At 40.1% G+C, this 24883-nt stretch overlaps 1 protein-coding gene and 1 long non-coding RNA gene across 2 annotated transcripts in view; both read left to right on the top strand.

Annotated features, from left to right (window-relative positions):
* CEP120 (centrosomal protein 120) overlaps nt 1-3841 on the top strand; it is a 36238-nt gene extending 32397 nt beyond the window's left edge. Inside the window, exons 19-20 of the mRNA XM_033164096.1 lie at nt 2650-2795; nt 3435-3841. Of these exons, the coding sequence (XP_033019987.1) occupies nt 2650-2795; nt 3435-3693 (405 nt within the window). The 3' untranslated portion in view covers nt 3694-3841. The remainder of the gene's footprint in view (nt 1-2649; nt 2796-3434) is intronic.
* A 3043-nt stretch (nt 3842-6884) lies between these two features.
* Nucleotides 6885-24883, top strand: part of LOC117054825 — an 85320-nt gene continuing 67321 nt past the window's right edge. Inside the window, exon 1 of the long non-coding RNA XR_004427550.1 lies at nt 6885-7012. This is a non-coding gene — a long non-coding RNA (uncharacterized LOC117054825). The remainder of the gene's footprint in view (nt 7013-24883) is intronic.

Below are 24883 nucleotides of genomic sequence, written 5' to 3'. Positions count from 1 at the left end.
CTCTTCTTCTTCTTCTTCTTATGGTTCTCTGTGAAATATCCTATAACTTGGACATTTTCATGTAGAAGAAGGCAGTCCTTAGGGTACATGGATCCCAAGTTTTATTTAATATATTCATTCAAATTATACAAATATTTATATACCGCTGTATCATAAAGATACATCACAGTGGTTTACGACAATATAAAGCATGAAACCGAGCAATGAAATCATTAAAAAAGATCAAAGCTACTTGAGGGAAAGGAGAACTGTACAACTTGCATGAAGCAGACAAGAATGTTTAAAGATTAATTTCAGATGGCATGCTTTTCAGTAATCTTACATAACCATTACAGCAAAACACTGGTGCTACATTCCATGGAAGTCCATTGTATGAGACTGAGGTATCTGAAGAAGTTTGAATGAAGCAGCTCCCATTTCAATACCAAACATGGATAAAGAATCTTTTCTACCCAAAATCCGACTTGCAAACAGTTCATTTTTTTTACAAGCCTCTGAGCTAATCATCATAAATCATGTGTTTCAAATCTTCATAAATCTTGTGCGTTAGACATAGGACTGTAGTATGAGAATCATTCTCAAACTATGAAGCATGTAAAATATTTAAAACAAAAAATTACTTGGTGCTGTCACAAGGATTGTTTATATGCACCTTGTGTCGTGGCTTGGACACTTGTCATGATTTCGACAGAGATCTTTTACTGGGTTCTGTGAAAATTACCTTAGGCTTTATACAGCATAGTAAATGTGTTTGACATGTGCATAGAAACTGGTCCAAAAAACCAGTTTCTAGTTGTCTTGGTAGTGGAGAATTAAGATTTTGTTGAACCACCTTTAGTGTCAGATAATTCCCAATATAAAACCAATACAAGTTTAAAGTTATTAAACATCATATAATGCAGTTCACTAACTCAAACAATAATACCGGGTTTAGCCCTGTAACAATAGTAAAATTGGAATTATAAAGTGGAGTAGTCCCATAGATTCAGCTACCCAATATGATCCTCATTCAAGCTGGTTTTCTGTCAGGCACTGTAACCTTCCAACTGTTTGACTTCACCCCCAAAGGCTCACTCCTCCATTGTCTCCTGACGACAAGGTATCTTTAAAGAAAACATAGGAACTGGAGTCTAGTGATCCATGTTTTTCTCAAGAAAGGCACTTTCGCTAATTGATTTACATAAAACTAGCCTATATGAAGCTACTTCCTACATTTCATCAAAACATCTCCTTTAGGTTTGCCATCTTTGCTTCAACTCGGCACCATAATGCCACATAGGGCCCTTCAACTACTCACCAAAGCTTGAGTTGGTAATCTTATTCAAATTGGCTTTTGATCGGACAAAATAATAGATTTACACAGCGGTTCTATTTTGATGGGGGAGGCGAGGATCTGTGACAAAGGAAATGCCATATCTAAGCCTTGCTAGACTTGGGTTGGCTAGGACAGAAGGTGAAAGGGGGCTTCTCCCTCAATAATACCAGTGCTCTTGTTTCGTTGTTTTTCAGTTTCCTTCCCATTAGTTCCTCTAGGGCTGACATATCCCCCCCTCCCTCTTATGCACCCTTGTGCCATCAGACCCCTGACTGGAGAGGCTGAGTAGCCATGTTGTTTTCTGTGACCTCAACATGAGACATCCAAATGTCTTTCTTTGCATATGGATGGGGAGATGCATGCACAGACTATATGATTTTTTTTCCTTTCTCATTTAGGACTTAGGTTGGTAGGGGACTGGATATAAGTCAAACCTTTTTTTCTAACTTAACGGTGTTTAATATACACACCTAGTACAACTGAAACTGCAGTGAGTGTGCTCCTTCTATGGAGGGGCAGTGATGGGGTCTTATGAAGGAGGGCTGTAGAAGAGTAGTCTACTGGATATTCCCCTCTCCCCCTGCTATTAATGTGTGTTACCGTAATCTTAAATTTCTCTCCAACTATCAGACTGTGTCATTGTTGGAAAGTCCAGAAGGCACTTGTAATCATTTTCCACTTTTGATACCAACAAGAGACCATTTGAAAATATAACATAAGCCTCTGTATAGTCAAGATGATCCCGCTTGCTTTCAATATTTTCTGCCTCCTCTTTTAAAACAAAGCGCTGACTATTATCTTAGGTATATCTGTCCTAGTTTAATGTGCTTGTCTTAAAGTTTCATTACGGTATATTTGTGGGCTGTCAGCAGAGCTGCATCATGCACAGCTAATCTAGTGTGGAGGTTCGCATATTATTGCTTAAATTTGGTATTTATTTTATTCCTCACCGTTGTCAGTCTTAGTGGATACAACTTAGTTGACCCTTCAGTAAAACTGCTCCGGTGCTTCAGTCATTTGTAATAACCTACTGCCTTTTCCTACCTATTGAGCAAGATTTGCCGATGCTTCCTTGATGCATATTATTTCTATGCTGTTTCCAAACTGGAAGTGTCATATATTGAGTTGTGGCGCATTTATGTACTCAATTTGATCTCTGTCTAATGCCTGTAAACTAGCTTTATAGGAAAGTTACCCCGCTGCAATATTTTCCCTGTGTTTGAGAGAAAGACAAAAGAGATCTCAATCCACATAAACTAGGTAAACTGTAAAAAAATAAAATAAATGTGTACATCTGCGGGAGATTAAATGTAGATGGTTTGGCTTTTCCTTAGCGTGAGCAAGAGAGTGCCATGGCCCGCCTTAAAAAACAACAGCAAGAGCTTGAACACATGAGGCTACGGTATCTGGCAGCAGAAAACAACGAATTGGGGAAGGCACAGCGGCAAGAGCTAGAGGATATCAGAAATGAACTGAACAGGTATTGTACCATTTGTTGGATTTTTACTTCTGCTGCTGAATAGGTGAAGGTTCAGCTAAGTCAAATTTAATTGGCTGTCAGTCCAGTAAAGGAACACAGCTTTCTGTCCCTTAGGTAATATTTGCCCATTTATAAAATATAACAGTCTTGTATTATAGGAAATCTATGCCAAAGGTCACCAGACCCAGTTTTTTATCTTGACTGTAGCTATTACAGCAAGCTTTTCTTTTTTTACCTCTTGTTCTAAGCAAACCTGTTTGCTGCATAAAAAGACACATTAATGGTGCCTGCTGTCGGCTCCCTAGCGAGCATAACACTTTATATTTTAAATGGCTCGGTACTTCCTGTACCTTTTGACCTTGTGTCTTCTATGTGTTTTCAAACAGTTTAATTCTTGTTAAAAATCACTCCCCCCAAAAAAGGCACGGGGTCAAAAAACATTCTTGTCTTCCAGCAGTAGGCTTATGCAACAAAGTAAGCAAAGCACAATGGCTCTTCCCATTGGATAATCGGATCTGTTTCTGTTCAGTTTCCTTTTCATTTCTGTTAATTTTAGTGGGCCATTTGTGGTTCTCAAATACAGGTGATCAGGATGCAAAAACACATCTGCTGAATTTGCTTTGATTTTTTTCTCCTTAGATTAAAACAGGAAGAAGAAGACAAAAAGCAGTCGCCAGATCCCCAAGAGGTTTTGGGGTTGCAGATGCAAAATTCTCATACGCGGCAAGTAGATGAGAGTTTAGATGACTACCTTGCACGCCTGATAGAGGAGAGGGATACCTTGCTGAGGACAGGAGTGTATAGCCACGAAGACCACATTGTGAATGAGCTCGATCGCCAGATCAGCGAGGTGCTCACCAAAAGGAGCAGGAGCAAGTACCCAAACTTGCAGAACTGATTTTTATTTTTCAGTAAAGTAAAGCATGGCTCGGGTCTCTGCAGAGACCCTGATCCTGAAGGACTTGTGTGAATGCTCTGCTTTGTCTTCCAAGACTTATCTGCAGCCCTATTCTACTGTTTGAGGTCTTTGAGAGAGAATGAGAAGAGCATCAGTTGAATTACTGACCATTTACATGTGTTTGTATATATTTAAATATTTCAATTTTTTTATAGGCGATTGAATATTCTATGTCTCTCCCCCGCCCCCCCCAGTTGTCTTAACTTGTTTTATTTATAGAATCATTTTTAACTCGCAGTTCTACATTTCTGTATAGCATTTTTGATTATGCGTTTAATAGGTATCTTGCCTGCTTGCTTTTTAATAGAATTATATCAAAGCACAATTTCAATAAAATTGCACAAGAAAAAAGGGCCTGCAATAACTTACAATTACTATTTTTCAAAATCGTAACTTTCATTGCGCTGTGTCACCTTGGAAACTTATGTTCAACATCGTATAGATTATTTTAAATAAACCACTAAAATTGCCGTTCATTTGGTCAAATATTTAACCGTATTATGTATAATGAAACTCTTTCTGAGTACATATTTTCAGTTGAAATGCATGGTGCTTCTTAATGACACAGGAGTGCGATCCATCATGTACTGGTGCATCTCTCACCAGTTCACTTTGTACAGCTCTGAAGTTAATGGGTGGAAGAGCACCACAGGCATGTTTGGTAGATCTGTGCCCAAGATCTTAAGCATGTGTGTCTGCTCCAATGCACATCTGTCAAAGCAAACTCTACTGTTAAATAACAGTAGACACAGTTAACAGACATTTTAGCGCTTTGATAATGTAATATTTCTCTACATCAATATTATACCGATGTAGGAAAATTTGTACATTTTTAATTTCACAAAGGGTTGTGTGGGCGGTTTGTGATTGGAAGGCTGCTGCTGCTGCTGTGTGTGTACAGGTTTTCTAATCCATGTACCTCCAGTAGGAAAGAAACACCCTGCCATTAGGAGGTTATTATCCACAGATAGAATCATAGAATTGTAGAGTTGGAAGGGACCTTGAGGATCATCTAGTCCAGCCTCCTACAATACAGGAATATATGCAACTGTTCCATATGGGAATCGAACTTGCAACCTTGGCCTTATCAGTACCACACTCTTAACCAACTTAGCTATTGAAGAATTGGACATCTATCTATATGTAGACTCTACTTGATTCGAGAAAGAACTGTATGTAAATATATTGATGAATCATTTGAGATACTTTCCTCCCCCTTTTTTAAAAAAAGCACCTTAAAAGTGATGTACATAAGCATTTATATTTCTTCAAGAAATAGATAGCTTTCTGCCAGCTCCAAATCTGAAAACAAGTGATACATCAAAATAGAGCAATTATTAAGTGTTAATGATCTGTTATTTTTTTTCTGTGATGACAGTAAATTGAGTTAATCTTTTAAAAAAGTATCTTCTGTGAAACATACTTAATTGCTCCAATTCAGCAGAAATGACTCGTGGAAAGCTTCTTTGAAATTGATTCAAGATTAGCGCATGTAATAAGCTATTCAGATTTGTTGAAGTGCCCATATCTGACAACAAACAAACAAACAAAAACCAGCAACACAATTCTATTGGGAAAATTCTCTCCACTTCTCAGTTGTTTGTATCTGTATTAGAGACTATATATTGACCTTGTCCCTAATGCAGGACTTTATAAGGTTTGTAGCTATGCAACAAGTGCAAAGTAATTAACGTGAAGCAAATTTCCTTACTAACTTAATCTTTCAAAGGACCAAGATAGGTGGGTGGAAGGGTTGTTGACCCGGAAAGCTGGCTGTGGACAAACACCGGCTCCCTCGGCCTGAAAGAGAAGAAGAAGAAGAAGAAGAAGAAGAAGAAGAAGAAGAAGAAGAAGAAGAAGAAGAAGAAGAAGAAGAAGAAGAAGAAGAAGAAGGGTTTGGATTTGATATCCCGCTTTATCACTACCCTGAGGAGTCTCAAAGTGGCTAACATTCTCCTTTCCCTTCCTCTCCCACAACAAACACTGTGTGAGGTGAGTGGGGCTGAGAGACTTCAGAGAAGTGTGACTAGCCCAAGGTCACCCAGCAGCTGCATGTGGAGGAGCGGAGACGCGAACCCGGTTCACCAGATTACGAGTCTACCGCTCTTAACCACTACACCACACTGGCGAGATGAGCACCACAACCCCATAGTCACCTCTGACTGGACTTAACCATCCAGGGCTCCTTTACCTTTATTTAACCTTATGTTTGTTTATTAAAATGCATACTAGGAACCAAGAGACTGCTGTTTGTGGCAGGAAGGCAAACAGGAGAGGCTTCCATCCTCTCACTATTTACAGCTACTGCCCTCCCTCTTGCCAGCTTTGCATCTGCTGAGCCTCTCACCATCAGGCAAGCCAGCCCCAGCCGCTGAGACCTTTACACCTGCAGCCAAGCTACATCTTCTGGCTGCAGCAACACCTGTAAAGCAGAGGCAATTTTGGAAGATGCACAGGTGAAGATCTTGAGACGTCACAGAATGGACACAGCTGTGGATTCTGAGTTGTAGTTCAGGAGCATTACATTTTATCTTAAAGACACAGAAGAGAAGTTGGTCCAAACTGATTCCCACCCCCACCCCCCAAAAAAGTACAGTAACACATATTTTTGTTACAGCAAGTCTTATGTATTCCTTTTAAAAAATTAAATAACAACATTCTAGCACTGGGAATAATTAATGTCTGCTAAAGCAAAAAATAACTTTCAAATATTAATTATGGCTGCTTTAGTGTTTCACTGACATGTGATCAGAGGAAATGCTCGATAATTCCTGGAATATTCCTTTACAAAAGTGTTAAATTCTACCAAGCCAAAATAGCTGGTCATAAACTCCGTTTGCTGTTGCCTTTCAAACACTAGAGGGGGCCTTAACATTAAATAACAGCAGTTTTTTAAAAGCCCGAAGGTGTTTTAATTAAATTCATATTCAAAGGTAAAATATGTAGTGTATATTTTTTAAAAAAAATATTATTATCCCCTTTGCTTTGTTTACAAAAGTCAGTTATGACCAACTTCTCTTCTGTGTTTTTAAGACAAAATGCAATGCTCCTATACAAATAATCATCCGCAGCTGTGTCCATTCTCCTACTTCTAAATATATCCACCTGTGTATCTTCCAAACACATCCAGCACCCAGTTCCAAACTTTGACCTCTTATACTTGAATCTCCTACAGTCAACTGTTGATGGAGCCAGTCACTATAAGAGAAGGAACGGAAGCTGGGACCAGTCTGTCTTCTCTGCCTCCTCCCTGTAACAGGTTAGGCATAAATTTTTAAATAAAAAATACTTACATAATAATAATTTTAAAAACTAATCCTCTTAGGGGACATGAACTGGTCTTATCCAGGGGAGGGGGAATCGCTATGTATTTTGGTGACAATGTTTGGCAATTGCTGGCATGCTTCTGCTAATAGTGGAGAGTTTTGATACAGCACAGTAGCAGTAGTGACTGCTCGCATTTGTAATAATGGCTGTTTTCTTCCTTTGTGTTTGTGTTATCCCAAAAGTAGATATTATTGTAATGACTTAAGCATTGTTGAAAATATGTTGGCTATACCTGTTACATTCTGGGCAACCAGACAGCATCAAAATGGAGGAAACATTTTTGTCATGACACAAACACACATACGCACATTTTGATTTTTATCTGCATTGCAAGCAAGCAAACTCATACGTGCATGAAGGTGAGAAGCAGGCCAAGGAAAATGCTTGTTGTATAAACAGGAGCAACAGAATCTATTTATTTTAGCAAATAAATTGTATTTAAAGACATTGGAACGGGGAATAGTTGCAGAAAAAAATGTTGCTCTGGTAAGCAAGACTATCTTACAGCATGTATATTTGTGATAGCTCTGGGAAGAGATCTGAGTAGTTTCTGTCTTGGGTTTAATTTTTATTTGTTTTAGTAACATCTGTACTGTACTTCTTCTTAAAACAATTTCTACCATTATCCTGGGGTTTATTTTATGCTTATTATTTTGCTAGGAAAGGGAAAAAAATATGGGTTGGGAATGCTGAGATGAAGGGGTGGTTTCAGAGGAAAACTAGAAGGATAATTTGGGTGGATGTGAAATTTGTGAGATCTCTTAAGAGAGAAGCAGGCTGTTTTTACATTAATGTTTCCTTTCCTTTGTTTCTCATTTTCCATTGTTTGATTGTGAACCTTTAGGTCAGCTTCTCTTAGTACATTGCTCCCCGTCCTGCTGCCAGGATTGCCGTTAGGGAGAAATTGCGGTCAGACTAGGGCCTCACATTGGCTCATCCTTTAAGTCTTCCATTTTTCTCCTGCCCAAGTCCTACTGCCTTCATCACATGGGAGAGTTGAATGGCCATCACAGGAGGTCTGGGGCTTTTGGCTTTGAATATCTGATACACAGTTTAGACATGCTCTCCCTAAGGCCGTGAAAGCAGAGAAAGATTGGTAGAGAGATGTAGAAAGATGGGGAGATTTTTTTAAAAAAACAAAAACCTGCTTTTGGTAGTGTGGGAACCAAGAACGAACAAATGAGAGTTTTAATAGTACTGCAATAGTTTTCATGTCTAAAAGTCGGCGGCAATAAGGTTTGTTTCCAGACCTGTGGTTGGTTAGAGAGATTTCCCTTTCAGGCAATCATGGCACCAAATAAACCATCAGTACTACTTGAAATTGTGTACCAAAACTTAAAACGATGATTTTCTTTAGTGAAAACTGGTTGTTGTTATAATAATATCTTCCATCTCTAGCAATGTTCTAAGCAATGTTGGCATTGTACCTAGGTGTGCTATTTTCAGAATACTTGTTTCAACATTATCCTTATTCTGCTGGCATCAAAGAACGATAAGCTGTTGTATGATGATCAAGGATCGGATCCTCATCTAATGAGGTTAAACTTACTGTGACTTGTTTGTATGCATGATCACACTGTCCTTTATTTTGTTTAGCTACCACTATTCCTCTGCGATCATGACCTGTCTCTGCTCTTGAATGAGAAGCTTGCTATTGTTAAAGAGAGAATACTGGAGAATGACGGCAGCCATAAACTTAGATCTCGTTTCATTTGCTTCTCTGGCGGGTTGTATTAGTGTTTTCATTAGAAATGTTTTTACAGATGTTGGCTCTCCAGATATGAATTCTCTGTGGTGGAGAGGCGGTCAGGAGTTTGGCATCCAGAACAAAAAAAAAAGAAATCTGCTCTGAAAGCCTAACGTATAGAAAAATAATTTACTGTCTTTATGATGTATAAATGTATAGTAACTCTACAGAGGCTTTAAGATAGAGTAATTGAATTCCAGCTAATAATATAGTGATGTTTGCTATTCGTCTTTTTGGAAGAAATCTGTCATTCATCATGATAAAGGACTAAAAAAGCACCCATAAATAACACGTTTAGAAAAGTTGTACCCACTAATTTATATATAAATATTTTCTTTTTCTTTTGAAATACCTATATTAATGTGTCCATATTTCTAATAGTACGCAATGTTTTGAACCCATGCCCCACCAAGGTGATGATGTACAAGTGTTTAAAGTATTTGAGCCCAGCAGTACTTTAAAAAAATTATTATATAGGGATTGCTTTGACTCTGGTGGGTTTTTTTAATGATCTTAATGAATAATCAAAGTGCAGAAAAATCTCTCAAACTTAGTTTTCTTTGTAAGTTTATAATGCTGTTCAAGACTGCTCTAAAATAAGTTTAAAATATGGATCAGCAACAGTAAGACGGAATTTTATAAAGCACCATAATTTTGAATTCCTTTGTGCCTTTTGTGCTTTTGAAACATGGTAGGTAGTTGTTCAAATCTCAATTCTACTTTTCCTAACTGATACAAGAGATGGCTCACATGTCCTTTGGGAGATGGTTCACTCGTCCTTTGGAAGTAATACTGTTAATTCAGCCATAACAAATTGGGGGGAACCGTGTCTTAACTTGGTTTACTCACCATTGTATGAAGGCTGACTTGTGTCTCTTTGCCTTCCTCTTTCCCCACCCAAGATACTTTAACGAGATAATTTGCAGCCTCTTCCAGTCAGAATTATCTTAAATGTGCCTGGAAGTTAGCATAAACACAGAAAAGATCTGCTGGGCCTCAGAGAAAGAAGCATGGCAGGGGCATCCCCTACAGTTCTGCTGCAAAGAATGTAAGTCAGTACCCTGTGCTGGTCATGGAAACCTGAACTTCTCCTAGTACGTAACTGATTTTTGTGAAATGAAAAAAAAATTATTTGCTGCCTCCAAATAACCAAAGGCTGACTTGTTGAGAGCCAGTGTGGTGTAGTGGTTAGGAATGGTAGACTCATAATCTGGTGAACTGGGTTCGCATCTCCGCTGCTCCACATGCAGCTGTTGGGAGACCTTGGGCTAGTCACACTTCTTTGAAGTCTATCAGCCCCACTCACCTCACAGACTGTTTGTTGTGGGGGAGGAAGGGAAAGGAGAATGTTAGCCGCTTTGAGACTCCTCAGGGTAGTGATAAAGCGGGATATCAAATCCAAACTCTTCTCCTTCTTCTTGTTTACTTGTAGGATGCTGAATGTGTTTGGTTTGTTTTCGCTGAGCGGCTCTGAAGTACCAGGGCCTTCATTATTATAATTAGCTCTCTGCTAAAAGTAGCTGCTGGTGGTGAAGTATTGTGGCCATTATATCATTCTAGATCAGGGGTCCCCAAACGAAGGCCCGGGGGCCAGATGCAGCCCAATCACCTTCTAAATCTGGCCCGTGGAAGGTCCAGGAATCAGCGTTTTTACATGAGTAGACTGTGTCCTTTTATTTAAAATGCATCTCTGGGTTATTTGTGAGGCATAGGAATTCGTTCATATTTTTTTTCCAAAATATAGTCCGGCCCCCCACAAGGCCTGAGGGACAGTGGACCGGCCCCCTGCTGAAAAAGTTTGCTGAACCCTGTTCTAGAGCATCATCAGATGAACCTGTCCATTGTAAAGCAATGGGGGGGGATCTGATGGTGAATCCCAATGAGATTTATTTCAGTGTTGAACTGAACTATGTACTGTGGAAGATGGACAAAAGAGAGGGGTATGGGCTGCCCATTCAAATTGTGGTGTTTTAGGCACATGGGAAACCTGACTTACCATCTAACTTGGTATTGTTGGCTATGGCAGCCGTTCTATGTTTCGGGCAGACTTTCTCCATCTCTATCTGAAGATTCCTTTTTGGTAGCAAAACCTATATCCCTTCCTTTTTTCATCAAGTTAACAGTATTTCACTATACAACAGTTCCACTTAAATTTTCAATAAAATGGCTTGCCCAATTTAACAAGTTTCCTGGGGAATATCTGAAGCATTTGTGAATTAAAATTCTCCCCCTTTCCAAAAATTTGTGAAAGGTATTGGGAGAGAAGACTGGAATGGATTTAATACCCCATATTCATTCATTCATTCATCCATCCATCCATCCATTTTAAAAAGTTGGCTTCTTTAGTTTCATTTTTGTTATCCTATCTATTTAATGGCTCATAAGCTACAATGTTCGTACCTTATCTTTGTCAGTTAATGTATCTAATTCCACTATTCCCGGAGGGAATAAACCTGAAACTAAAGCCTGCAATATATTATAGAATCAAAAATGCTTATGTAGAACAAACAGAGGATTTAGCTTGGATAAACAGCAGAGAGCCCAATGTCTTTTATGTCCAGAGCTCAGAACTGGAAGACGAAAATGACTATAAATCATTCTGACGAAACAAAATAACATAAATGTATGTTTATTTAAAACTTTATACAGTCATTTATCTGGGCTATAGCTTGGTTTCACACACACACACAAAAGTACTGTGCTTGTTATGAGGCAATGGGGCAAGTAATGATTGAGACACAACTGAGAACGATGGTCTTCCAGCAAAATTTGCTCATGAGGAAGAGTAAAAGAGCATTGTGTAGCTGTAGCCCTTGAATCAAACAGTGAAATAATGGAGCAATAACCTGTCTGTAAAACCTTCTTCCTGTTTCTCTTCAAAATACTGCAGTTATATTATAAGGACCTATCATTACGACATTTTTCTAAGAGGCAGCAATATAGTCTATAGTATGTTTATTTCTGCTTTCTGAAAGTTGAGTTGTTGTTTTTTTGCTTTTTTGAAAATAACATTTTAATTGGCAATTTTGGGTGGAGTCTTTTTCTTTAAGTTAAATGTACCACTGTTATTTATCAATTTCTATATTTATTGATTTATCACCTATATATAAATTTATCCCCTATATTAATTTACTGTATTTTTCCATTTATAAGATGCCCCCATGTATAAGACACCCCCTATTTTCGGGAACTCCGATTTAAGAAAATGGGGGGAGATCTATCCATGACGCCACCAAATTTTTGACATTTTTTAGGGGGGAAAACCTAGTCTTATACACAGAAAAATACGGTATATCCTAGCTTTCCTCTTGGAAGTTGGAGATAGTGCCCCCATTTTTATCTTGACAACAACCCTATGAGGTGGTCTCATTCAACCCCATAACTGCTACACTGCCCTGACTCTCCTTCCTATGTAGTACCTTTAACAATTCCTGTTACAGTGTACCTTGGGTTACAAACACTTCAGGTTACAGACTCCGCTGACCCAGAAGTAGTACCTCGGGTTAAGAACTTTACCTCAGGAAGAGAACGGAAATTGCGTGGCAGTGGCATGGTCGCAGCGGGAGTCCCCATTAGCTAAAGTGGTACCTCAGGTTAAGAACAGACCTCCAGAACAAATTAAGTTCGTAACCAGAGGTACCACTGTATTACTTTTTAGTGTTATATTTTGGGGGTAATTTTATTTTACTGCTTTTTATTATTGATTTGTTAGCTGCCTTGAGTCTCTATTAGGGCAGGACAGAAACCTTAAATTAAATAAACCAGCCTTTGTGATGTTCTCTCAAAATTTTTGCCAAGTAGTTCTGTTGTATTCCCACTTTACAGATGAATTGCTGAAATGAAAAGTCTGACTGGAAGATGGGCTTGTTCAAGGTTGTGTAATGCATTCATGCTCAACCAACCCAAGTTCAACCATTTTATTCACTGGGCCACACCACTAATTACTCTTTTTTCTTGTCTCTTGGTTGTTCTGTAGGAACATTAGTAAGACCCTTTGCTTTTGTTTTTTCTATTCTTTTTTAGGGAAGTTTTTAATGTTTGATGTTTTATTGTGCTTCTAATATTCTTTTTTCTTTCTTTATTGAAGATCTCATATAACATATATGGCATATATAATATACATCTCCTTGAGTATACAAAAAAAGCAACTGTATAAACAAAATCTATATACCAATAATATTCCACATATTTACCGAACTTAAACTTTAAGTTATATTTATAGTATCTCTTTTATTCTTTTCTAATTCCTAACATGAATTAAGTGTCTTGCCTGATTAATAAGATAGATTAAATTTAAAAAGCTGAAATGAAATTAGACTTCCTATCATTTCCCGGTGTAGTAAGAGCCTTTTCTTTGCTGTAATTACTCCAAATTTACTATATTTTGCCTCTACAGGTGTACAAGAAGTGAATACCAACCAAATGGGAAATTAGCTGTGTAAAGTCAGGGCGCTGGTAATCAGATGGTATGGGTTTGAAATGTATGGTAGAATATACAGGAGAAACTCAAAAAATTAGAATATCGTGGAAAAGTCCATTTATGTAAGCAATTGTTTTCATTAACTACTGGAGTTTAATATATGAGATAGACTCATGACATGCAAAGCGACATATGTCAAGCCTTTATTTGTTATAATTGTGATGATTATGGCGTACAGCTGATGAAAACCCCAAAGTTGAAATTGTTAATTTGGGGTTCTCATCAGCTGTACGCCATAATCATCACAATTATAACAAATAAAGGCTTGACATATCTCGCTTTGCATGTCACGAGTCTATCTCATATATTACGTTTCACCTTTTAAGTTCAATTACTGAAAGAAATGAACCTTTCCACGATATTCAAATTTTCTGAATTTCACCTGTATGCTCATTCTAATTGCATTATGGCTTCTGATACTCAGAGTCCACTGAGGTCAGGGTTTGTCTTGCACTGAGTGATGTAGATAGCATTTCTCCCGGATGATTTAGAGCCAAAATCCAAGCGCAGATCAGATCAAAATAAGAAGCCAGAATTCAGTTCCTTCTGGCATAACTGGTATTTATATTTCGATATGGAAATCTGGTCCTCTAATATCGGATCTGAGCTCCTGACCTTCAATTCAGTCTCGCCGAGAGCGTTTGATGTTTGTTTCGTTTTAGCCCTAGCTCTAAATGCTTCCTGGTTTAGGACTTGCTCCAAGAATCACATTTTCAGCTAGGAATGGGAAATAACAGTATCGATAGTGGCATGCGCTGGAGGAGCCGGGGAGAGCAGACACACTGCTATCAGTGGAGTTAACAATAGCGTCTGGCAAGCTTCAGAGAATGCTAATCTCATTACTGTTCGGGTTTTTCTTCTAAGGAACAACATTTAAGGAGGTTGCAGAGATACGAGAACTATTTTGATCCGTTTTGCTCCCAACACAGCCTAATGGTCCTTCTATTTAAACTCCCTGCTATGTAACACCACTGAAACACATGGGGGTGTGGGGTTGCATTACGTACAGGAGCAAGGTGCCTGTTTGGGTCAGATGTAGAACGGTTTCTGTTTTGGTCAGCCTACAAGGAATTTATTGCCCAGCCAGGAATTTATTTGTAGTCTTTGATAGTGTTGAGGGTGGTCTGCTTTCTTTCCTTTTCAAAGCAAGGAAAGCCTTCTATAAGCATAATTTTATTTAGCCAGCTTTTAAAAAAAATTAAAATCTTGCAAATTAGGGACAAAGCTGTGATACGAAATCTGCAAGGGAAAGCCTTCTGACCACAACTGACTCTCCTGAATTTATTTATGGACTTGATGCATTTATATCCTTCTTTACAAGCAACTTTCAAACCAGCTTTCAGGAAAATAAAATGCAGTAAACATAAATGCAACAACACACATAAATGTATATATAAAACAGCAGCTATTTATCATAATATGCTTCTTAGAACAATAATTTTTTAAAAAATGTGTCTGCTTGAAAATGATGAGGGAGCCTCTCAGGACACAGCTGTGGTGCCACTTGCAAAAAGGCCCCGTCCCTGGCATTGTCGGTCAGATCTCGGCTAAAGATGGGCCCAAATATCAGCGCCTGTGATGACAATCTAAGGCTTTGGCAGGTTCACATGAGCAAAGACAAGATAACATAGTCCTAACCCACTTAAACGTCTGCATACTGTAGTTTGAATCATTTCCTAGGCAAGGTTTCAAAGTCAAGAATGTAAGGTACCTAAGCTTTGTTGTTGTTTCTTAATTTGTTTTTATTGAGAGATTTTCGTAGATAACAAAGGCGCATATAAACGTTTCTGTTTTCAATTCATAGAGTCCTTTCTACAGGTCAGTTACGTTCAGTGTGAGACGCTGCTGTCATAGGCAGTGTGAGGTTGTGAGAGAAAGAAGTTGAGAGAGAGGAGGGGAAAAGAAGGGGGAATAACCATACTGCATTCTTTTGCAGGGTGTATGTGCGAAGCTTTTATTTGTTTGTTTTTGTTAGCGGTATGAGAGGTTGGAGAGCCCAGAGCTTGGTTAGTTGCATTCAGTGAATTGCAGTGAGTTTTGTTTGTATGTATTCTAGGGGCGGGGGAGAGTGGTTTGCGTCAAATTAGCCATACCAATTCATATGCTGTTGGGGACAGGGAGGTTGTTGTCTCCTTGGGATGTATATGTAACAAAGGAGATCCACACCGGGATGAAGGCATCCTCTTCTGTTTGTCCCTATGTTAGTTTCAATCTGTAGGTTAGCTTCTTCTCTAGTAGGGCTGTTTGCCATTCAGTTTGGAACCAGTGGTCCGTGTTCGCTCCTGAAAGGTCCCTCCAGTGTTTAGTTATGATGCTCCTAGCTGCTCAGTAAGTGGCTTACGAGTTCTTTGCAGTGCGAGTATGTGTTGTTGTCTTGGAAGATATTTAATAGGACCAGTTCTGGAGTTGCTTCTAATACCCGTTCTGTTATTTTGCAGTAAGAAATCTTTGCTGTACCCTACCCCAAAAGTGATTTTCAGGGGCAATTTAGCACCCCAGAGAGCCTTTACATCCTCTCTGCTGCACACAGGAGTTTCCTGCCATTGTTTCTGCCCCATCATCAAACCTACGAGCAGACGGCTGTGTGTGAATCATGCTCCCTGTGTATGGATTAAAGCCCCATGAGGACCAATTTTCAAATTTATCTAGTTGGTGTTTGTCCCTTCATCCAATCTTTCTGTTTAAGAGCAATTCCTGTGTTAAATTAGAATGGAAGTGGCTGCATGAGCACAACTTGTAATCCTCATTAAGGGTGCATCTAATTTATTTACAAAGTTATTTGTGAAAACTTACAAGGATGTAGTCAGAAGAGAAAGCAGTTCTGTAAGCTGTAGGGCCCTTTCATAAAATCTCAGTGTCCATGGCTGCAAGTATGTGACATGCCTTAGCTAAAGGTTGAGGACTCTGGCAGGATGTACCGCTATCCTCACATTAACATAAATATCAGAATCAACCAGTCAAAAAGGCTGGTCGCTGATCTATTTATTCTTTATAATGTTTCTTGTGTGCAACCAAGACCACAAATAGCATCCTGGTGAGGCTTCCCACACGGCACCCAGGGCAATCCCAGGGGAAAACAGCAGGCATCAACTCATGTTAATCACTTAAGAAGTTATTTGTGATAGGCATTGAAATGTTTAGCTACAGAGAGGACAGCTCATCACAGACAGCTTTGTTACTAATGTATACAATGGCTGGAATGTCTTCCTCAGTGTGTGTGCGTGCTTGTGTGTGTGTCACACACACACAGAGAGATCAATTCTTAAGCGAATGTATTATTTGCCCCCAGAGTTTGGATAGCTACATCACACCTTAGACCCCTCATAAAAGCACTCTCGGGAGGCTTTAAATTTTATGATCTGAAAAGATAAGTGTCTGAGTGAAGCACAACGTTTATATTCCAACTAGCTGTACCCGGCCACGCGTTGCTGTGGCTAAATCTGGTTAAATGGAAGAGAAAGAAAAGAGAAAGCGTACGTTACTAATGTGTTTAATTTCACAATACTTGTGGGTATACAATACTTTTTGTTGCTGCATTGTGCGTGTAGATATAGAGATTGTGTGGTTTGCCAACTCTGGAACACGCAATACTACAGACATTGATCAAATATTGTATAGTGTGTGTCGGCGGCCGCCAAAGCCCATTGGCAGAGCCGCCCTCGGCTCCCTCTCCCCCTTGCTCCCTCTGCCAAAGTGTGATCTTCTCTATCGTGTGTTGCTCTACAGCGTGCGTTGCTTTTATGTCCAACAGATGGCGCTGTTTTTGCCAAAAACCATGTTTTTACCTGTCACAGGTGTGACATCTATATAATATTTTTACATAAAAACACGCCAGGATTGGAACGCAACGTTGTGTCAAAATTTCAAAGCAATCGGTGCAGAACTTTGGGAGATTATCGATTAGGGACAAACGAACATTTACATTTTTGTTTATATAGATGGTATCCCTAGATTTGTCGGGTGATGCAAAAGCAGTTGGCCCAAAGACCAGGTGGCTTTTATTCTCCGTAGCTGGGAGTTTTTACAGGTTTTACAAGAACAGGTCAACCACGGTGTTACTAATTTTACCTTGGCTCTCTTCTTCCAGAAATCACAGCTAGGAATACCTCACAATATACTGGCATGTTCTGGTGTCTATGCATGCCTCTACTTGAAGTTAGCTATGTCATAGGATGGAATCTTGTGCCCGCTTACCTGAACCCTATGGTACTTACTTCAAAGTAGGCATGTATAAGAAAGCAGTGTAATTGGGTGAAGTGCCACATTGCCCGAAATAATCAGAACAGGGCCCAGTTCCCAGAAGCAGTGACCAGTGGGCCATTAGCCTGGCAACTACATGTGTGGAGCACCTCTTGCGTGGCTCTCTGTGTGAACTGGCTTCCCTTGCAGTTGATAAAATTTTAACCATGCATGCTGTTGCAGCCCATATGCGAAAGGAGTGAGGGATGCTTTGCTGAATAGCACTGGAGAGCCATTTTATGCAAACAACTTACCAGTATCGGCACAGTTAGAGAAGTAGCCACCCCTGCACACTGCTGCCTGTGCAGGTCTGTTCTAGAGTGGAAAAACATACTTACCTCATTCCCTCTGGTATTATTGTGCCTGCATTGTCTACCTAGGCACCTAGGACATGGGTGGCACTGTGGTCTAAACCACTGAGCCTCTTGGGCTTGCCGATCAGAAGGTTGGCGGTTTGAATCCCCAGGATGGAGTGAGCTCCCATTGCTCTGTCCCAGCTCCTGCCAACCTGGCAGTTCAAAAGCATGACAGTGCAAGTAGATAAAAAGGTACCACTGTGGCTGGAAGGTAAATGGTGTTTCCATGTGCTCTGGTTTCCATCATGGTGTTCCGTTGCTCCAGAAGTGGTTTAGTCCTGCTGGCCACATGACCTGGAAAGGTGTCTGTGGACAAACACCGGCTCTCTTGGCCTGAAAGCAAGATGAGCGCCGCAACCCCATAGTTGCCTTTGACTGGACTTAACTATCCAGGGGTCCTTTACCTTTACCTACCTAGTCTATCCACAATGGGAATCAATCTGAAGAGAGCCACTGCATCAGCTGTGCCACCTCCAGCTCCAAATACAACATTCATTCATTCATTCATTCATTTCCTGCATTCTGTGAATATTGATCTAATCTTCCCTTGAAAATAATCAAGAAAAAGAGGTTCCAAAATTTTAGGCAGTGGAACTAAGTGCACTGAGGAACTAAGTTAGGAAATGTTTTTCAGCATTCTATTCTAAATAAACATGCTTCCCTGTAAAAGTATTGATTTTCGTGCTTTCTTTTGTTGCGTAGACTAAGCTGTGTCCCTCTCATCTGACTTTTTTCAATATTTGAAAGCCATCAATGCTTCATTGACTCCTAGGTGAAGTAAGCCCAGTTCCTCCAGCACTTTCTCTTACTGTTTGTGTGCTAGAATCTTTATCCTCTTCATAGCTCTGGTCTGTAGATCCTTCCCGAGTTGACTGCTATCTTTCTTGAACGATGGCAGCCTAAACCATTTGTTCATTTATTAACAGGATTTATACGTTGCTGCCCAATAACAAAATTATCTGGGCGGATTGCAATATCTCAATATCAACAAGGATAATGAGAAAGCAGAATGGGCCCTGGGGCAGGGAATCCCTTTTTTGCTGCTTCAGGTGAAACAGGAAGATCTGCCATTGTTGGTGGAGCATTGGTGGTGATTCCAGGTGAGATAGTGCTGATTTGTGGCCAGATACCACCAACATTGCATCACACACACACAGAGAGAGAGAGAGAGACACTGTTTCAGCTAAGTTATACTCGGCATTGACCAGGGGTCAGCAAACTTTTTCAGCCGGGGGCCGGTCCACTGTCCCTCAGACCTTGGGGGGGGGGGCTAGACTATATTTTGAAGAAGAAAAATGAACGAATTCCTATGCCCCACACATAACCCAGAGATGCATTTTAAATAAAAGCACACATTCTACTCGTGTAAAAACACACTGATTCCTGGACCGTTGGCGGACAAGATTGAGAAGGCAGTTGGGCCAGATCCGGCCCCCAGGCCTTAGTTTGCTGGGCCATGGCATAGCCCTACTGTTGGATATTATGCAGATAACACCACTTCAGCTTGGGAGATCATTATTTCAGTGACCTAACATTAAGAAGACTAAATGTGCATTAGTGTGGAGCTCCTCTCAGATTCCTTCTAACTTTCACAGTTTCTGAAATATGCATAAGGAAGCAAAACAAACCTTACAAGTGTGAGCAAGAACTTTATTACATTTCGCTTTATTTCCTTGTTAAATGCACCAGTAGCTGCTTATTTGGCAAAATAAAAAAAATAAAAATTGCACCACAGAAGACTCTGCCAAGAGTCTGCTACTTTTCCTCCTCCTTCTCATCCTCCCCACCGAAAACTGTTAGCCTTCCTTAAATGCATTAATGAATGTCCTAATGTTTGGCTGTGTGTATCCAGTAATGCCAAAGCTACTGGAATGGCATTTATATTATCCTCCGTCTCCTGTATCTTTCTTAAGGGAGTTTTTATGTGTCACTTGGAAATACTGGATAACACTCTTTATTAGCCTCATGATACTGTAACCCATCAATACCTGTCTAAGCCTGATGAGATCATGCTATGATTGTTAATCAGAGTGAAAGAAAAAGCAGGAGGATGAAAAATACCCTTTAAGAGGGGGGGAAATCAATTAAAAACTAGAGGACACAGGTAAATATACTGAATTTTCTGTGTAAGGTAGAAGACAGCTGATTGGCTTTGTGGATAAAATGAAACAGGAATTTAGCATTGTGTTAGTTCAAGGATACAGTAATAGATTGCTTCTGCTGCAGAACAGGTGATTTTTTGTGGTAGTGTAATAGGGCTTCTACACCTTCCATCTCTGTGATCATAATTTTTTTAATAGAAAAATCATCATGATCTGACCAGTGAAATCTAAGCATGGTTGTGTTTATATTGCAGTTCTGTCTTTCAGCCTTCTAAACTTGCAGTGCAACCCTGGTTGTCCTGGCTGATGTCTGGATGTTACCCATCTCGGCATAGGTGCCAACTCCTAGGGACCATCTTCAGCCCTCCCAATAAAATATTTGAGGAGGCAAACCCCCCTAAGTTGATGGGCATTGCCATTCAAATGGTGTGTGTGCACACTGCATCTCGACCCTCCAGATCTGCCCTGCTTCTGGTCAGCTTGGCATGAGTCTTTTTCTCTTCAGGGAAAATGTCCTGTTTTGGCTTTTGGAAGATGACCCCTGAAATATACTCGGAGTCAAGTGTGAATTTCATGCTCTTTATTCAGCTCATAGTAGTGAGGAATGCAGTTTCCCCAAAACGTTTGCTTTATATACACTATTTACACAATGGGCCCCACGTGATTGGCTAATTCCAGGATACTCCTGTATGCCAATCAGGTTGCGGATTCACTTCCACCTGGAGCTGGATTGGGTGGCTCCTGTGGACCAATCAGACTGCTGCAATCTCAATCCTATTGTTCTAGGACCAATCAGACTGCTGCAATCTCAATCCTATTATTTTAGGACCAATCAGGCTGCTGCATTTTGGATCCTATTCAACTCAGTACATAACAACCCCAAAAAGAAGATCTACAGGTAGTTAGGCAACAAAATTAAAGAGTAGTAACTTATTAAGTTGTGCTCCAGATAAATCCATTTGGCACCCATGAAGTTAGTCTGAATATGGCCTTGTCAAATACCACGCATTAACTGATGATCTGGAAAATGAAGCTTTCTCTGCCTATAGTGGTTTCGTTCCATTTGCTTACCTTACAATATGTAGCTCACTTTCAGGAAAGTCTAAAGGGACCGCCAGCAATTCATGCGAGTCAAGTCAAGATGACATCAGACTAATATATTCATAATATGCAATGCCAGGCAGGAAGGCAACATCTAAAATAAATTAGATTAATATGCTGCTTTGGGGCCCTTTTGCAGCTGAACATTGAGAGGAAGTAAGTGCCAGTGATTCCTTTAACATTTGAAGCAACTTAACCCCCTAAATGTGGGCCAGGTATAAATATGACACATCAGCTGTTTGCTAATTGCCTTTATAGATTTAAATCTTGCAATTTACTTGTCAAATGTACACAGGGGAGAGATGCAACTGTTGTGAAGCCTAGGCAATCTCAAGGGCCTTTCAAAGCCACCTGGAAGTGTTTTGCTTAGAAGTAACATGGCTCTTGAGTTTTCCATTAGCCCAATTTTTATTTCACAATAAGTCCCTTTTAAAAGTAATTTTTATCTTAAGTTTACCCTTAATCAAGGCCTCTGTAACCTGTAGTAACTGGTGTCAGGAATTGATGTCCAAGCAAAAACCTGTGCAAGCTTTCAGGTTTTCAAATGCAAATCCAAAGGGGCTTTTACAAAGGCATTAGATAGAGTCCTGATAGGAATGTCCTGCTTCAGAAAGGATTGTGAGTGCATCTCTGAATGTGCACATGCAAAACTAGCAAATTGAGGAAGGGGAAGACCTTTTCCTAAACATTTTAATTGGGGGGCTGTAATTCTCCTCCACTCCAGCTGTAAACAATGAGTCTGACGTGGCAGATATCTGTCGTTCATCAGATGGATGGTATATCATGGAAGAAAACTAAAGGGACAAAAATCTTGCTGGGACCACGAAACGATAAATAGGTGTGATGAACTGAGCAGGCTAAAGTTTTCCTTAGCTTTTTGCAATAGTGAAAGTGGCATAGTTTTTTGTACAATATATGAGAGTAAGATTCCGAGAAGCCCAGAGAGAATGATTCTTCCTTTAAAAATGGATTTTTCTTGTGTATTTATAGAGCGACTACCACTAAGCTTTACTTCCTTAAACATAACATAGCAGAGATCTATATAGGTGGGCAGAGAGACAGGATAAGAAATGTAACAGTGGGTGTTAATGTCAACTATTATCACTTCAATAAAACATTGTTCAAGGAAACACTTTTCAGCACATCCAGTTGGATGTTACTTCTTCCATCGTCATTGTTTTGGAGTTAACGTTACTATAAGAAATCATTAAATGTGTCCTGGGTTTGAAAACAGTGCCATTAATTTCCCCCCCAAAAAACCTGCATCAATAAAGATCAGCAGAACGTGCATAGAAGTCAACTGGTTCTCCTTCACCTGGTAGGCGAATGAGCCATCTGCTGGGGAGCTTGCATTTGTGTTTGTTTATTTAATTTTATCACACTTTATGGGTTAGTTATCAGGCCTTACATAGGAAAAATAAAAAGACTATAGAGCATACAGGGCCAAGAATGTAATAATAAAGGAACACTCGGTTTATTTATGTTTTGTAAGAAGGGTGGGGAATGGGTACCAAAAACAGTTTAAATTCTTCGTCCTGTTCTACCTTTCTCCTGACCTGTGCATACCAATGTGTGTCAGTTTAAGGACAGAACAATTCTCTGGGGAAACTCTCCGCGCCATAAAAAACATTGGAAATTGGGAAGCCGAAAAGGGTAACTGGCTTTTCAGCCACTGTTATCGCCGCTAGTGCCCAGGGAGTTCAGTGTGTGGTCATTGTCAGTCGATCATCTTCATCTCTCAGACAGGGCAGCCATTACGCTGTTGTTCAGCAATTTATACACAGGGTGGTGTGTTTGCATTTCTCATTAATTTGTCAGCTTCTATTTTAGAGACATTCTTGTTTAATCAGTGAAAGTCAGAAGGTAAACCAAAATATTTTCACAGACTGTATCTAATGAGACTATTTAGTCAGCTGTTGACAGTAAGTGTCATGGGTGACAGGAGTAGAAGCGGAAGCTAAAGAAGATTTATACGGAGTTATACGAGCACATGACATCTAACCCTTTGCAGCCCTATCTCCATGGAAACTACTAGCACACAAGCAGAGTGTGATGCCACCACTTCTACAAACGATGCTCAGAGCTCCTGATCAAATGGTGGTGTATCTCCAAGTACTCTCCTCAGTTTACATCTGAATTGGTGGGTGCCTTAGCAACCCAGATTACCACACTAAGATCATCTTCTTCTTTGGTGATCACTCATAGCCAAGTAAGATTGTCTTCCATGAACACCGTTTTAACAGTGAGACCCATAAGTGACTGTGGAGGCCAATTCTGGATCCACATGTCCTTCCACAGTGGGGACATGTTTCCGGGCAGGAGTTGATCACGGTGAGGGTTCGCCAACCGTGCCTTCCTCTTAGCATGTTTCTCCCTTGCGTCCTGAGTTCGAACGTCTTCAAAGCTCATGACACCTTTGGTCAAGGCTGCTCTCCAATCAGAGCGCTTGCAGGCCAGTGTTTCCCAGTTGTTGGTGTTTATACTACATTTTTTTTTAGATTTGCCTTGAGAAAGTCTTTGAACCTATTTTGTTGACCACCAGCATTACGCTATCCATTTTTAAGTTCGGAATATAATGCCATTACAATAATGAAGGGGCTGTGTTGTGTGGGCAGATGGTAAGGAAATCATGGTGAACTACCCAATATTCCAGAGGTTGGCAAAATGTAGGCCTCAAGGTCTTGTTGGACTACAACTCCCATCTTTCCTGGTTGATGACGTTGGACTTCAGATCCCATTAACTTCAGAAAAATTACTAATCCTTTAGCATGTTTCAGTTATGCAATTGTGGGCCTAGTCGCAGAGCCATCCTCTTCTCTGCCAGCAACGAGATAACCTGTGGCAGAACAGACTCGGGCAGGCAACCAATTGGACGGAAAATAGCCACAACTTTTTTGATTACAGGTGCAGGTGGATCTTTGGCTCAGGCATTTCAGCCTCCTGCTGAAACTGCTGCAGGGTTGAACCAGGATTATGGCCTCCCCAAGATGTTCATCTTCTGAGGTGGCCGTCCTAAGGCCACTGCTGTGTGCTGCTGCCTAGCTGGTCATTAGGGTTGCCATATTTCAAGAAGTGAAAACCCGAACACAAATGTTGAGCTTTTTTCAGCGAAGGTTGTTGGCCAAAGATTTTGAGCTTTATGAAATTTCAACCGGGGAAAAAAGGAGTTTCTGTGCTATTTTTTAAATGAAAAACACCCAAATCTACACTACTGACATGGGCTGCCATACATCCAGATTTTCCTCGACATTTCAGCAATTTTTGCCTGGACGCTGCTTAAGGGGGGGGGTGAATACCGGCTATGTCAGGAAAAATTCGGATGTATGGCAACCCTACCAGTCATGGCTGTGGCCAATGGCTGGCCAGTCAGCAAAGCAATACCCTGGACCCTGATTGGCCCATTTGAACCCAGCTAGTTGAGGGGGAAAGCCACAATTCTATAACAAAACAAGGTACTGTTTTGGAATGTTAGACATGGGGTAGAAGCACTAGCCTTATAATCATTAAAACTATTGCAATAAACCCCATGTCGGAATCTAGCCCAGGTCTGTGTGCTGGGCTTCTGCATCCAATCCCTAGATATGAATGCAACAGTCTCCACTGAGTGTTTGCTCTCTACTGGAGAAAGAGGAGAGAGTTGTTCTGAGCACGGCCCCAGTGCGAACAGCCACAAATGCTCTGTTTATAAAAGCGAAGCGCTACGTTAACTCTCTACATGTAAAAAAACTTGTTTAAAAATATTAATGTCATTTTGGGGGCCTTAGGGTAAAATTTCATT

This window comes from Lacerta agilis, chromosome 11, assembly GCF_009819535.1.
Source record: "Lacerta agilis isolate rLacAgi1 chromosome 11, rLacAgi1.pri, whole genome shotgun sequence".
In the NCBI taxonomy this organism is placed as follows: Eukaryota; Metazoa; Chordata; class Lepidosauria; order Squamata; family Lacertidae; genus Lacerta; species Lacerta agilis.
The sequence above is the reverse complement of the archived record's forward strand: the minus strand, read 5'-3'. Positions and strand labels throughout refer to the sequence as shown.